Source organism: Coenobita brevimanus, chromosome 13 (assembly GCF_032717465.1).
Source record: "Coenobita brevimanus isolate Jiangsu-jjx chromosome 13, ASM3271746v2, whole genome shotgun sequence".
Taxonomy (NCBI): domain Eukaryota; kingdom Metazoa; phylum Arthropoda; class Malacostraca; order Decapoda; family Coenobitidae; genus Coenobita; species Coenobita brevimanus.
The window spans coordinates 57957414-57970629 of record NC_136966.1 but is presented as its reverse complement, the minus strand read 5'-3'; the positions used below and the strand labels follow the sequence as shown (position 1 = coordinate 57970629).

The 13216-nt window shown below is 44.7% G+C and overlaps 1 protein-coding gene across 1 annotated transcript in view; it reads left to right on the top strand.

Moving 5' to 3' along the window:
* LOC145416603 (sodium-coupled monocarboxylate transporter 1-like) overlaps positions 1-12716 on the top strand; it is a 13867-nt gene extending 1151 nt beyond the window's left edge. The window contains exons 2-12 of the mRNA XM_080285538.1: positions 4873-5169; positions 5398-5531; positions 5699-5887; positions 6159-6313; positions 7692-7832; positions 8138-8356; positions 8984-9102; positions 10525-10679; positions 10988-11184; positions 11378-11481; positions 12342-12716. Of these exons, the coding sequence (XP_080141664.1) occupies positions 4878-5169; positions 5398-5531; positions 5699-5887; positions 6159-6313; positions 7692-7832; positions 8138-8356; positions 8984-9102; positions 10525-10679; positions 10988-11184; positions 11378-11481; positions 12342-12592 (1956 nt within the window). The 5' untranslated portion in view covers positions 4873-4877 and the 3' untranslated portion in view covers positions 12593-12716. The remainder of the gene's footprint in view (positions 1-4872; positions 5170-5397; positions 5532-5698; positions 5888-6158; positions 6314-7691; positions 7833-8137; positions 8357-8983; positions 9103-10524; positions 10680-10987; positions 11185-11377; positions 11482-12341) is intronic.
* The last annotated feature ends 500 nt before the right edge of the window (positions 12717-13216 follow it).

Below are 13216 nucleotides of genomic sequence, written 5' to 3'. Positions count from 1 at the left end.
TCCTTGGCGGGAAAAAGCGTACGATAACATTCCCCGTGTAACTAAAAATTTTGTCCTTTGCAATAAGAACAGGATATATTGAAAGACTCTTGACCTATATGATTTTTTTCATGCAAGAAAGAAGAAAAAGATTCATAGGTACGAAAGAGAAGCGATTGTATCTTAACAACGAGAGGAAATTAAGCGTAAGATCTCATACGTCAGGCAGGGATCAGGGGGTCTCATGACACAGCAGGCGATATCGTAGGGTACAATAATTTTATCAGGTAAGATTTGGTTTTTGCAGGAAGGGTAAGAGACATGGAAATATTATGTACTCTTATATTACTATCCTCCTACAGAAAATAAAAATAATTGAATAGGGAATTTGAAAGGAAATTCTCGTTCATCTGGGAGGGGAGGTAGTCGATCCCGCGCAAAATAGAATACGATAACGGACAAAAATTTTCCCTTCGTACCAAAGAGTTTTAGCTTTACAGGATGAATAAGAGTCATACAGGGATTCCAAACTTTCATATCCTCGTCCTCATAGTGGAAAAGAATCATAGTTACGACGTAAAAATGACCGTAGGGGAAATTTTTGAATGAGCGTGTTGTGCTTACGAAGGGATGCACTGGGAGGCTTCGTAGGCAAGGCTATTGATCTCACTCCCCCCCCTCCCCTTCTCTCTCTCTCTCTCTCTCTCTCTCTCTCCGCCTACTATGAATTTTGCGTGGTTTTCTGGGTAACGTTTCAACTCGCAGAATCTCGCTATAGCAAGGACATTTATTTATATATTTTTTCATTTTTGAGGGGGGGTCATCATCCTCTCACCCGATGTAGTGCTGGTGAAGGGAAAAAAAAGCCATAACTACGCTTTTGTTGGGATTTGAAGTCGCTCTCTCTCTCTCTCTCTCTCTCTCTCTCTCTCTCTCTCTCTCTCTCACGTCGCACGATTTTGTTCAGTTTGCAAAAGTTCGTCGTAAAAAAAAAAGGAAAGAAAAGAAAAGAGAAAAATACCCAAGAAGGGTAACTCTTCTCTTGACCTGCATTGTGGGTGGTGGAGAGGCCGCCTTCAGGGTTGGCACTGATATAGCCGAGATGCTCCACGAAAGTCCATAACTTTCCCAAATTGAGGACAGTAGGTCGCAGATAGGCGGCTTTAACTTGCATTCTGTCGGGTGTATGTTTGAAATGACTACTTCTTCGTCTACTACTACTACTACTACCACCGGTACTTAAAGAAAATCACCTTCATCCATTTGGGAATTATTTTGTGAAGCACCAACCTTCTTCATGCAGTTCACCATTTGGAGTTGTAATGTGAAAGTTAAGACTAACCTTCATAATAAAATCCGTTGACCCCTAACACGCCAACCACTGAGGCTACCAATCATATGCTATCACTTTTTATTACTGCTTTATTTATTTATCTATCTATTAACATTACAGTGCTTATAAAAACACTAATCTGTTGGAGTCGCGGCTCTCGACCACAGTAGCTTCGTAACGATCTTGTGCGCCTGAGACATAGGAGTGCAGACCTCACCAGGGAGAATGACAGTCCACATCCCATCCAGGCCATAACAGAACTCTGAGGTTGATGCTTCCCAGAAAGAACCTCTGCCAGTTTCGACTAGAATCTCACCGCCTCTGGACCCATCTCACCTGATGTGAACACAAGGGCAGTGAATCGACCGTGACCCACATATTGGATCCTTTCTTGATGGTTCCTGTTTTTTTCTTGTTCATTCCACTTGTGTGCAGCCTCGAGAGACAGTTGGCGGTGACATGCTGCCGTAGGATCAGATATCCTAATGAAGAACGCCCTCTGCCCACGTGTCCTTAAACCTGGATCACCGGCATCCACTTTTGCATTATATATTTGCTGTTCTGTGGATGAGGTGCTACCGTCTAGGGGGAGCACAACTGGCTCTACTACTACTACTACTACTACTACTACTACTACTACATATTGGCGGGGGACTACGGGATATCTACGTATTGCATCTAATGCCTGACGATTTTACGTATCGGAAATAATTGAAAAACTATATTTACCTGATAATTTAAGTTTTTGAATTGAAGTGCTTTACTCTTTCACATTGATGAATTTTTCTATTTATCTGTTTATTTATCTGTTTATTTATTTTTATTTTACACCACCAGAGTAATTCATTTAGCCCAGGAAGCGTCTCAGTAGTTCCTTCACCTTTACTTGCCTCAGATTTTCGTCCTTTTACCATAGTTCAGTGGCCAAGCTCGAAAACAGGGAGCGCATACCTCCGCCAGCCCCAGTGAAATTCCTCTTCCCGCCAGACGGATATTTTACGATCCCACATAGTCAATTAATTCTACGTGTTAATCTACCCTGTTACACATTCTCAGAGGGTGCATACCTCCCCCGATAAAATTCCTCTTTCCCGCCAGACGGATATTTTACGGTCTCACATAGTCAATTAATTCTACGGTGTTAATCTACCCTGTTCCACAATCTCCGAGGGTGCATACCTTCGCTAACACCAATATTTTTTTCATTTAATCCTACATCCGGAACCGAATCCACCTCAGAATGTAATACTTCTTGAAATATCTTGTGCACAGACAGACAAACAGACACGGGTGAATACATATCCCCCGTGCAACTTTCCGGCAGGGTTAATAACGCAATACTACGGCTTTATATCCTTTCCATAGCACTTCTTCGTGACTAGCACCGTGTTCCAGTGTTAATCCCTTGTTGCAGCTCAGTACTTAGCTGGTGTAGGAGGGAGAGAGAGAGAGAGAGAGAGAGAGAGAGAGAGAGAGTTTTCTGTTTATTTATTCATTTTTGTTGGTCTGGTTTACCGTATGAATTTTTACTCTCTCTCTCTCTCTCTCTCTCACACACACACACACACACACACACACACACACACACACACACACACACACACACACACACACACACACACACACACACACACACACACACACACACACACACACACACACACACACACACACACACACACACACACACACACACACACACACACGCAGCAGCCAAGTTCCGTCCTATTTAGTTTACACAGTATCTTTCACACCTAATTCTGCTACTGTCGGTCTGAGAGAGAGAGAGAGAGAGAGAGAGAGAGAGAGAGAGAGAGAGAGAGAGAGATTGTTAACGGAGATAATCGTGTAATATTCTTGTTATATCTTTCTGTCTCTGTCTGTCTCTTTCTTTATATAGATAGATAGAAGAAAGAGAGAAAATGGAGGCTGTGAAAAATAGAGAGAGAGAGAGAGAGAGAGAGAGAGAGAGAGAGAGAGAGAGAGAGAGCAGTGGGTTCGGCAGGGCAGGGTAGGGTAGGTCAGGGTAGGGTGAGGGAGAAGTTGATCGTATGGGATTAATGTAGTTGTGTAAGCTGGGTAATTTTAGTACACACACACACACACACACACACACACACACACACACACCTGTCCATCCATCCATATAAAATACACACGCACAACACAGCACACACCTCCCCTCTGTATGGATCGTAAGACCTTTTGAAGTATTACCTGTCCTTGTAACTCCACCATACTCTCTCTCTCTCTCTCTCTCTGGCACCCTATTTAGGAAGCGAGTAGGGTGCTGAATCAACATAAGGGACAAGTATTTATATCTACTACTACTACTACTACTACTACTACTACTACTACTACCACCACCCTTAACCCTCTCATGGTAGGAAGAAATCTAGTACTCTTTGATCTAGTCCCATTTTCTTTTTTCTAGGGGAGTCTGAGTCAACAGTCTGGGTTAGGATAAATGAACTATATTTGGTGTTACGGTAGGGCCACGTGACGGGGTGGGAGAGAGAGAGAGAGAGAGAGAGGAAGTAATGGGGTGGGAGTACTGTGGATCTGTAAGCTGGGTAATTTTAGTACACACGCGCACAGACGGACACACACACACACACACACACACACACACACACACACACACACACACACACACACACACACACACACACACACACACATGTATCCATCCATCCATCCATGCATACATAGATACATACATACATACATATTCACACGCACGCACACTCATCGATTTGTCCATCCATCCATCCATCCATTCATCCATACACACACACACACACACACACACACACACACACACACACACACACACACACACACACACACACACCAATTATAGTACGCAGGCAGAAAATGGGATGCTAGAGAGAGAGAGAGAGAGAGAGAGAGAGAGAAAGAAAGAAAGAGAGAGATTAATTGAGGGTAAACAGATTGCCGAAGGAGGTGACAGGGCGGAGAGACACTGACAGCTGGATAACAACAGCTCTCTCTCTTTCTCTCTCTCTCTCAGGTCCCCGTACCCTGCCGTAACTTTGACTATTGGGGCAAGGCCAAGTTCTCGCTGCATTGCATGTTGTCTGCGTACAATAATTGGTGTGTGTGTGTGTGTGTGTGTGTGTGTGTGTGTGTGTGTGTGTGTGTGTGTGTGTGTGTGTGTTACCTTGACGCTGCTCCACTCCCACACCTTGATTGCTGATTGATGTTGCGTGAAATTTTATGATCCGTAGTTATGAGGCATAGTGAGTCTTCTTGGTTACTAGTCAAATCGGCCCTCAAGTCTGACTATACCTGGCCTTCAACTGTATGTGCTTTTTAAAACAGAATATGCGATTTATTGTTGTCATTTTATATTTATTTTGAATTTCAGGGAAGGGAAGTTTGAGTGTAAAAGAGGTGCCGAGTAGGATGACAACCGAAGTGGGTGTTGTTACGTTCACATTACAATTGATTTTGATTATTTACTGTTTACTTATTTCTTTATTTATCTGTTTATTTTTATTTGTTTACTATTTATTTATTGTTGTTTTTAATTTCAGGTAAAATGACTCTGAGTGCAACGGAAGCGCCAAGCCTAACCACTACCACAACAATGGCGGCAAGTGAATCCGCGCAATTGGAGGACGCGTTGGTCGAGGTGTCGCAGTTCGGGGTCACAGATTACACGCTTTTCGCGCTGATGCTGGTGGTGTCTATGAGCGTGGGCGTGTACAGTGCCGTGAGAGCCAGGAAGAACTTCACCGTCTCTGAGTTCCTGTTGGGGGGAAGACAGATGCCCGCTATCCCCGTGGCTCTCTCCCTTCTTGGCGGGGTGGTCTCTGCTCTCTCCATACTAGGTGGGTATCAGGTGTCGTTCAGGAGGACCCCTGACACCTCTTCCCTAGCTATTTATTTTTGGATGGGGCTGGTTCTCTCTCTCTTTCTCTCTCTCTCCCCACCATTCTCCACCCTCTCCTCTTTCCCTGTCTCTCTCCCACTCTCTCCACACCACTTTCCACCCTCCCTCCCTTCCTCTCCATCCATCCTCCCTCACCACAAATCTCTCTCTCTCTCTCTCCCTACAGGCAACGCGACAGAAATCTACCTCTACGGGACCCAGCTTTCCGTCAATCTACTGGGCAGCATCTTAGGTGTCTACATACTCCACAATTTCGTACTGCCCGTCTTTATCACACTCAACCTTGTCTCCGTCGTCCAGGTGCGTGTTTGTGTCTCTAGGTCTGTGTGTGTGTGTGTGTGTGTGTGTGTGTGTGTGTGTGTGTGTGTGGTCCAGGTCTGAAAACGTGCCATTGTTTACATCTGAAGCTGTGTCACTATGGCAGCCCAGTGAGAAGACCGACCACGTGTCATTGTTATTGTTTACAGTACCTGGAGCTGCGTTACCATAGCAACCTGCTGCGACGCCTGGCCACGTGTTGTCAGCTGATGTCCATGTTTTTTTACCTGGGTGTGTGTCTCTACGCGCCTTCGCTCGCTCTCTCCTCCGTCACCAACCTCCCCACCTGGGCCTCCATCGTCTTCCTCGGCCTCATATGCACACTCTACGTCTCCATTGTGAGTTAAATTGTTGAGTTCCCCCTCTACTGTGCTCTGAATTTCTTTTGAGTCTTTCACTATGATGAAGCTTTTATTTGTCTACCTCTGTCTCTCTGTCTATCTATCAGTCTGTATTTATAGACTAATAGATAGATAGACAGATAGACATTTGTGTGTACATGTATGTGTATGTACGGGGCAGTGGTGCACACAAAAGTAATCACAACCAAGTCAGACTTAGCCCCGAACCTAATATAAAGTGCTTACATGTGTGCGTGTGTTCCCCCAGGGTGGTGTGCGTGCCGTGGTGTACACAGACGTCTTACAGACACTGCTGATGTTCGGTGGAGTGTTGGCAGTGGTGGTGAAGGTGTGTGTTGATATGGGTGGGGTCGAACCTGTATGGAAGATTGCTGAGGAAGGAGGACGCATTGAGTTCTTTAAGTAAGTATGTATTTGTAATGTGGACCGTGTGTGTAGTAGTAGTAGTAGTTGTTGTTGTTGTTGGTTGTGGTGGTGGTGTACTTGTAATAATTGTATCTTTTGTAAAGAGTCCAACATGCTTTCCTACATCGGCCTTGATCACCTAACGCAGTGGTTCCCAACCTTTTTCATTACATTACCCGTTTACTGACTTCTTCAAGTTTGTGTTACCCACATCATCAAGTGTAGGTACAGTAGTATATATCTGTGATAAAATAAATAGATAAGGGTTATCAGAAATATGCTGAAGGCTTGATGTTTTATATCTGTTTATATAATCTCAGTTTTTACATGTATGTATGAGTAAATACTTTAACTTTTCAATTAACTGAATTCCAAATAAAAACTAAAAATATATATGACCATACCGGTACTCTCATTACTTACATACCTTCAGGAAAAAAAAGAATAACTTATTGAATATAACTTTATTCTCAGCCTTCCATTACCCACTCAAATTATCCAAATTACCCACTTGTGGGTAATTACCCATAGGTTGGGAACCACTGACCCAAGGAGATGGGAATGCTGGTGATAGGGAGAACTGGAGCTCCCGCTTCACTAGTCCTCAGTATACCCTGACCATCCCGCTTTGTTGACCCTTTCAGTATGACACCAAGACGGAGAGTAAGCCAGCATACTCTCCCAAACACTTTTCTTTATCTGATGCACTAATCTACACGAGTTTTACATACTACACGACGCACCCCACTGCATCACAGGGGCTGCTGCCAGCAACGGCATACGATAAGAAAACTTTGCCCCTGCTGCCTAGTGGCGTATCTGAGGTGAGGCTGGCACGGACTCCGCCAGCGTAATTTTTGGAACCTGAGTGGGGTGGGGCTGGGATCTGTGCGGGAGGGTACAGGGCATTGCGGTTCCCAGGCTGCCGCTTCCGCCCAATGGAGAAGGGCCCGAACCCGGGAGTAGCTCCCCAGGAGGCTGGCCTATCAGTGGGTGTATAATGGCGAGGCAGTTACAGTGCCAAGACGCGCCTGGAGGGTGTCGCTGCAGCTGTCCTGGCAGGTTGCTCCGAGGACATTGACGCAGCCACTAGCCCCTGCCTGGACTTGGGACTGTGTGGGCTGGCTGGGCCTGTGCTCCGTCTCCCTTTGGTTTACCTGACATGACAGATACGAAAAGTAATAATAATAATAGTAGTAGTAGTAGTACTAGTAGTAGTAGTTGTTGTTGTAGTAGCAGCAGCAGCAGCAGCAGCATAGGATGCAAGTGACGACGAGGCATTATGAAAAGTTACAGTGGAGTTGCAGTACCATCTCATCCTGCCATTAAACAGTGTCCTCCTCCATTGTCATGCCTCCTGTATCTCCTCTGACAGCTTCGACACGAGCCCGTTCACGAGACATACCTTCTGGTCGTGCGGGGTGCTGGGAGCGTATTTCATCTTGTCCACGGTGGGGCTCTCCCAGGCGCAGTACCAGCGATTTGCCTCGGTGAAGAACGTCGATCAGTGTACATGGTGAGTTTTAGTGATCGAAGAAAGTGTACGTACAGAAGGACGTGTGTGTGTGTGTGTGTGTGTGTGTGTGTGTGTCTATAGGTGGGGGTGCTGGGGGTGTGTTCATGGTGTATGCCTTTGTAATTAATTATTTTCCCTTTTCTTAATCCCTTCTTCCCTCTCCTGTGTCACGCTGCTGGAGTTCTTCCCGGTGTGTTTGTTTATCGTGTGTGTCTTTGTAATCCATGCTGTGTGTGTGTTTGTAATTACTCCTGTGTATACGTAATTCATGTATTTATCACCCTCTTCTCTCACTTCCTCGTCAGGCTGCTCAAGTTCTTCCTGGTGGGTCTGTTCCTGCTGTGGGGGATGTTCTACTTCTCTGGTCTGGTGGCGTACGCGACCTACAGGGACTGCGACCCTCTCACCTCCGGCAGGATAGACAAACCCGACCAGATCATCCCCTACCTGGTGATGGACAAGCTGGGGGCGTTTCCTGGCTTACCTGGCCTCTTTGTGGCTGCGGTCTACGGCGGCGTGCTCAGGTGGGAAGGAGGGGGCTGTAATTTTTCCTTTTTATTCTGTATTCTTTTGAACTGCTGCTGCTGTGTGTGTGTGTGTGTGTGTGTGTGTGTGTGTGTGTGTGTGTGTAGAGGGGGACGGGGATGCTCAGGTATAATTGGTGAAGTTTTAGCATTGCCACAGCACCATTAATGATCATTCCTCAGGCCAGTCTTACTCACCCTAACCTAACCAAGTTTCCCCCATCAATTCTTTATATATCCCTCAGTGTTTAGGAGATTTTTCATCCTTTTCCAGCTTATTTTCCATATCTTAGTGGTCAGATATGGTAGTAGTAGAGTTCCCTGGACATCCTTCCCATAGCACTTCTTCGTGACTAGCACCATATCCCAGTGTTCACCTCTTGTTACAGCTGAGCATTCAAGACAGAGGGATGGGCAATTTTAGGTCAAGTTAGTGATAGGAGAGTGTGATAATTTTAAGTCATTTAAGGTCAAGTTAGAGTCAACAGTGTGATAATTTTAGGTCATTTTAGGCCAAGTTAGAGTCAACAGTGTGATAAGTTTAGGTCAAGTTAGAGTAAGGAAAGTGATTATTTAGGTCATTTTAGGTCAGGTTAGAGTGTGTTAACTGTCTTCCCCCCCCCTCAGCTCCATGTCATCCCAGGCCAACTCCATCGCGTGTCTGATATGGGAAGACCTGCTCAAGGATACGCCCTTCTTCTCCACCGTCTCAGAAGCCGCCGCCACCACCACCGTCAAGATTATTAGTAAGGACACCTGTATTCCCTAACACCTTTTCCATAGCGATTTATTTTTTTTTTTTTACATGTCATCAGTAAAGAGTTTATTAGATTATCAGTAAGGAGCGAGACCTGTATTCCCAAACACCTTTTCCTTAGCGATTTATTTATTTTTACACATTTTCTGTAAATTCATTAGAGTTTCATAGGAACCGCACCCGTATCTCCTAACACCTTTTCCTTAGCGATTTATTTCGTTTTTTACACGTTATTAGTAGGGAGCCACACCCGTATCCCGTAACACCTTCTCCCTAGCGATTTATTTTTGTTTTATACACGTTATCGGTAAGGAGCCACACCCGCATCCCCTAACACCTTTTCCTTAGCGATTTATTTTGTTTTTTATATACACGTTATCTATATGGAGTTCATAATTCAGTAAGGAGCCCAGCGCGTGTTCCCTAAGACCTTTTCCTTAGCGATTTATTCTGTTTATTGCACGTATTCAGTAAAGAGTTCATTATTTGTCGCTATGTATCATATATTGGTATTTTTAAAGGTTGTATGTCTGTCGGCCTGTCTGTCTGTCTGTCTCTCTGTCTATCTGTTTCTCTCTGTCTTTTGCTGTGTCTGTCTTTCTGTGTGTCTGCCAATGTGTGTCTGTACCTGTCTATCTGTCTATCTGTCTATCTATCTATCTATCATCCACTCCCAGTACACTTCATCTTAGTTACTGATGTCTATAGCAATTAGACATGTCTGTCTATCCATCTATCTATCTATCTATCTATCTGTTATAATCTAACAGTCTATCCGTCCATCTATGTCGATCTATCTATCTATCTATTTGTCTGTCAGTCTGTCTATCTATCTGCCTACCTATCTATCTATCTATCTATCTATCTGTCATCCGGTCGCCCTCACAACCAGTAAGGGCTCAAAGCTTAGTTACATAATCTAAACGTCTAACCTCCCTATTTCCCATTTCCATCTCCTATTTCCCATTTCCCACTCCCTATTTCCCATTTCCAACCCTATTTCCCATTCCAACCCTCTTTTTCCCATTTCCCACTCCCTATTTCCCATTTCCAAATCTCTTCCCCATTTCCAACTCTCTCCTCCACATTTCAAACTTTTTCCCATTTCCAGCTCTCTCTTCCCCATTTCCAACCCTATTTCCCATTTCCCACTCCCTATTTGCCATTTGCAACTCTCTCCTCCCCATTTCCAACTCTGTCTCCCATTCCCAGCCCTCTTTTTCCCATTTCCAACTCTGTTTCCCATTTCCAACTCTCATCACCATTTCTAACTCTGTATATATCCCATTTCCAACCCTATTTCCCATTTCCAGCGCTCCATTACCCACTTCCAACTCTCTTCCCCATCTGTATTTCCCATTTCCGACCCTATTTCCCATTTCTAACCATTTCTAACCTTCCATCTCCGCAGCGGCTGGGACGGGCCTGTGTGCTATGGGAATGGCCTTGGCGGTGGGCAGCCTAGGTACCCTGTTCAGCATGGCCTACACTGTGGCGGGGGCGGTAATGGGCCCTATGGATGGACTCTTTTTTACGGGGATATTCGTGCCCTGGGCCAATAAGAAGGTGAGAGAGAGAAAGAGGGAGAGAGAGAGAGAGAGAGAGAGGGAGAGAGGGGGGGAGTGAAAGGTTTTGGTATTCTCATATTTTGTTGTTGTTGAAGGGAGACATAAATAGGTAGAGAAAAATGGGTAGAGAGAGAGAGAGAGAGAGAGAGAGAGAGAGAGAGAGAGCGACTGTAGTCTTTGCTGATCTTGTTTTAGTAGACGTAAACTGATAGAAATATTGATAGATAGATAGATAGATAAATAAATAAATAAACAGGTAGATAGGTAGAGAAACACAGCCTAACCTTGTCCTATCCTACTTCACAGGGTGCGGTGGTAGGCTTCGTCACCTCCTTCCTTCTGAGTCAGTGGCGAGTGATTGGCAAGATGGTAAGGGGAGGCACCAACCCACCCTACCTACCCCTGTCCACCGCAGGATGCCCGGAAAATATCATCAATGCTACCACCATTCCTACCACCATCGCTACCACAACGACCACCACACAGTTGCCTGGTGTTGAGGAGTGAGTATGACGCCTTAATGCCTCTTCCGTAGCGATTTATTCTGTATGTTTAATCTAGGTAGCTCCGTGTTTGTTGGTGATGGACATGTGTTGATGTTTAAATGATGGGAGAGAGAAAGAGAGAGAGAGAGAGAATTTCGTAGAACTTAGGAGAGACTTAAGTATTTTCACACACGCTTCTTATTTCCAACAGAGCTGCGGCTGGTCACTCCCTCTACGATATCTCCTATTGCTACAACGGCATGCTAGCTATCCTTGTCACATCCCTCGTCACCAGCATCGTCTCCCTCCTCACACGTAAGTCAGAACTCCTGTCTCTCTGCCTGCCTGGATGTCTGTCTCAATTCACCTTATCTCTCTGTCCTTGCTCTGATCTCCGTCTCTCTCTCTCTTAGTCTTTCATTTTTACGCTTTTGTGGATTTCTGTAATATCTCCTTATCTCTCTGCCTGCGTGGGTCTCTCTCTGTCTACTAATCTCTTATCTTTGTATCTCTATCTCTGTCTATCTCTCTTCTCTCTCTGTTTACCTTGTTCATTTTCTAGTCTCTCTCTCCCTCCCCTCACCTAAATCAGTTCTTGTGTAAGTGTGTCTCTTAGATCTTTGTCTTCCGCTGTTAAGATTATACAGTGCAATGACGTCTCTCTCTCTCTCTCTCTCTCTCTCTCTCTCTCTCTTTTCTTGCAGCCACCAGGAAATGATAGCAGGAGAGGGGAAATTTCGTTGTGCATGAGCTAAACTACATCGCCATTACGCCGTTCACTATATGATGTGTGTGTGTGTGTGTGAAAACTCATTTAGATAATTTGGCGTTAACGACAATAAAGATATATATAGTAGTAATAGTAGTGGTGATGGTAGTAGTAGTAACAGTAGTAGTGATAATAATAGCAGAAGTAGTAGTAGCAGTAGTAGTATTTTTGTTGTCATAACTCCAGGTTCATGCGAGTCACGAACCGGTTTGAGTGCAGGTTGAAGTTACCATTCTTCGCAGTTCACCATCCCCCTTTCGGAGCACAGGGAGGGAGTTGAGGGACGTTTGTAGTACTGGCATAGAGTACATAATATTCGGTCTGAGGGCAAGTGGTGTTTTACTGCCTTAATTCCACACACCCGGCATCCATCACTCAAGTATCCTGTCCCCCACCCCGTCCTCAGGTCCGGTTCCTCCTGGCTCCATCGACCCTCTGTTGGTCAACCCCACATCAGCCAAACTTTATCGCAACCTGTGGAACCTGTTGGCTAGAGTGGGAATTACCAGCGAGGAGGAAGAGGAAGAGGAGCAGCTGGACGAGAAGAGGGAGAAGAAAGGCGAAACGACCATCTCATCCGTCATAAGCCAAGCCTCTATCGCCCTCGACCACTCCCTCCTGCCACAACCCCAGGCCAAGACGGTCGAAACGGCGTAAACAAACCACGTTCCCGCCAATCTTGGACCGCGTACAGCACCCGTGTTCATACCGTATTTTGTACTTTTATTTTGTATAAGGTAGGTTAAGGAGTAGTCATTTAAACTCATTTTTGTAAGAATTAGCGTCATTTTATAAGGGTTGACATTTTGTAGATCCATATTGTACTTGTAATTTTTTCTTTCCGTATCATCCTCCTACTTGTGAGTCAGAGTTGAATTCTGATCGGGTTTGGAGATTTCTTAGCACCTTTTCATAAACGATTTATTCTGTACGCTTTATTATCCTCTTGTGTGTCTTGTATGCACACTAAGTCGATATTAAAACGATATGGACGACACACAAGAGACTCAAGGTGAAATACGCAAGATAAATCGCAAAGGAAGAGGTGCTAGGTAGCCTCCCAGGCCTAGACTACTGCCCATAATGTAATGTATAAATAGTACACTAATAATGAGCGAGAACTATTGACAATCGACTGCCTTACACAACATACGTACTAATTCACTTGCTAGGCTTAGGTTAGACACTTGAAGATTTTATAAAAATGAGATGGTCTAGTTTTATAAGAATTTGTCAGAGAAGTAGCGTAAGTTACCATTTTTGTGATCTCCATGGCAGCAA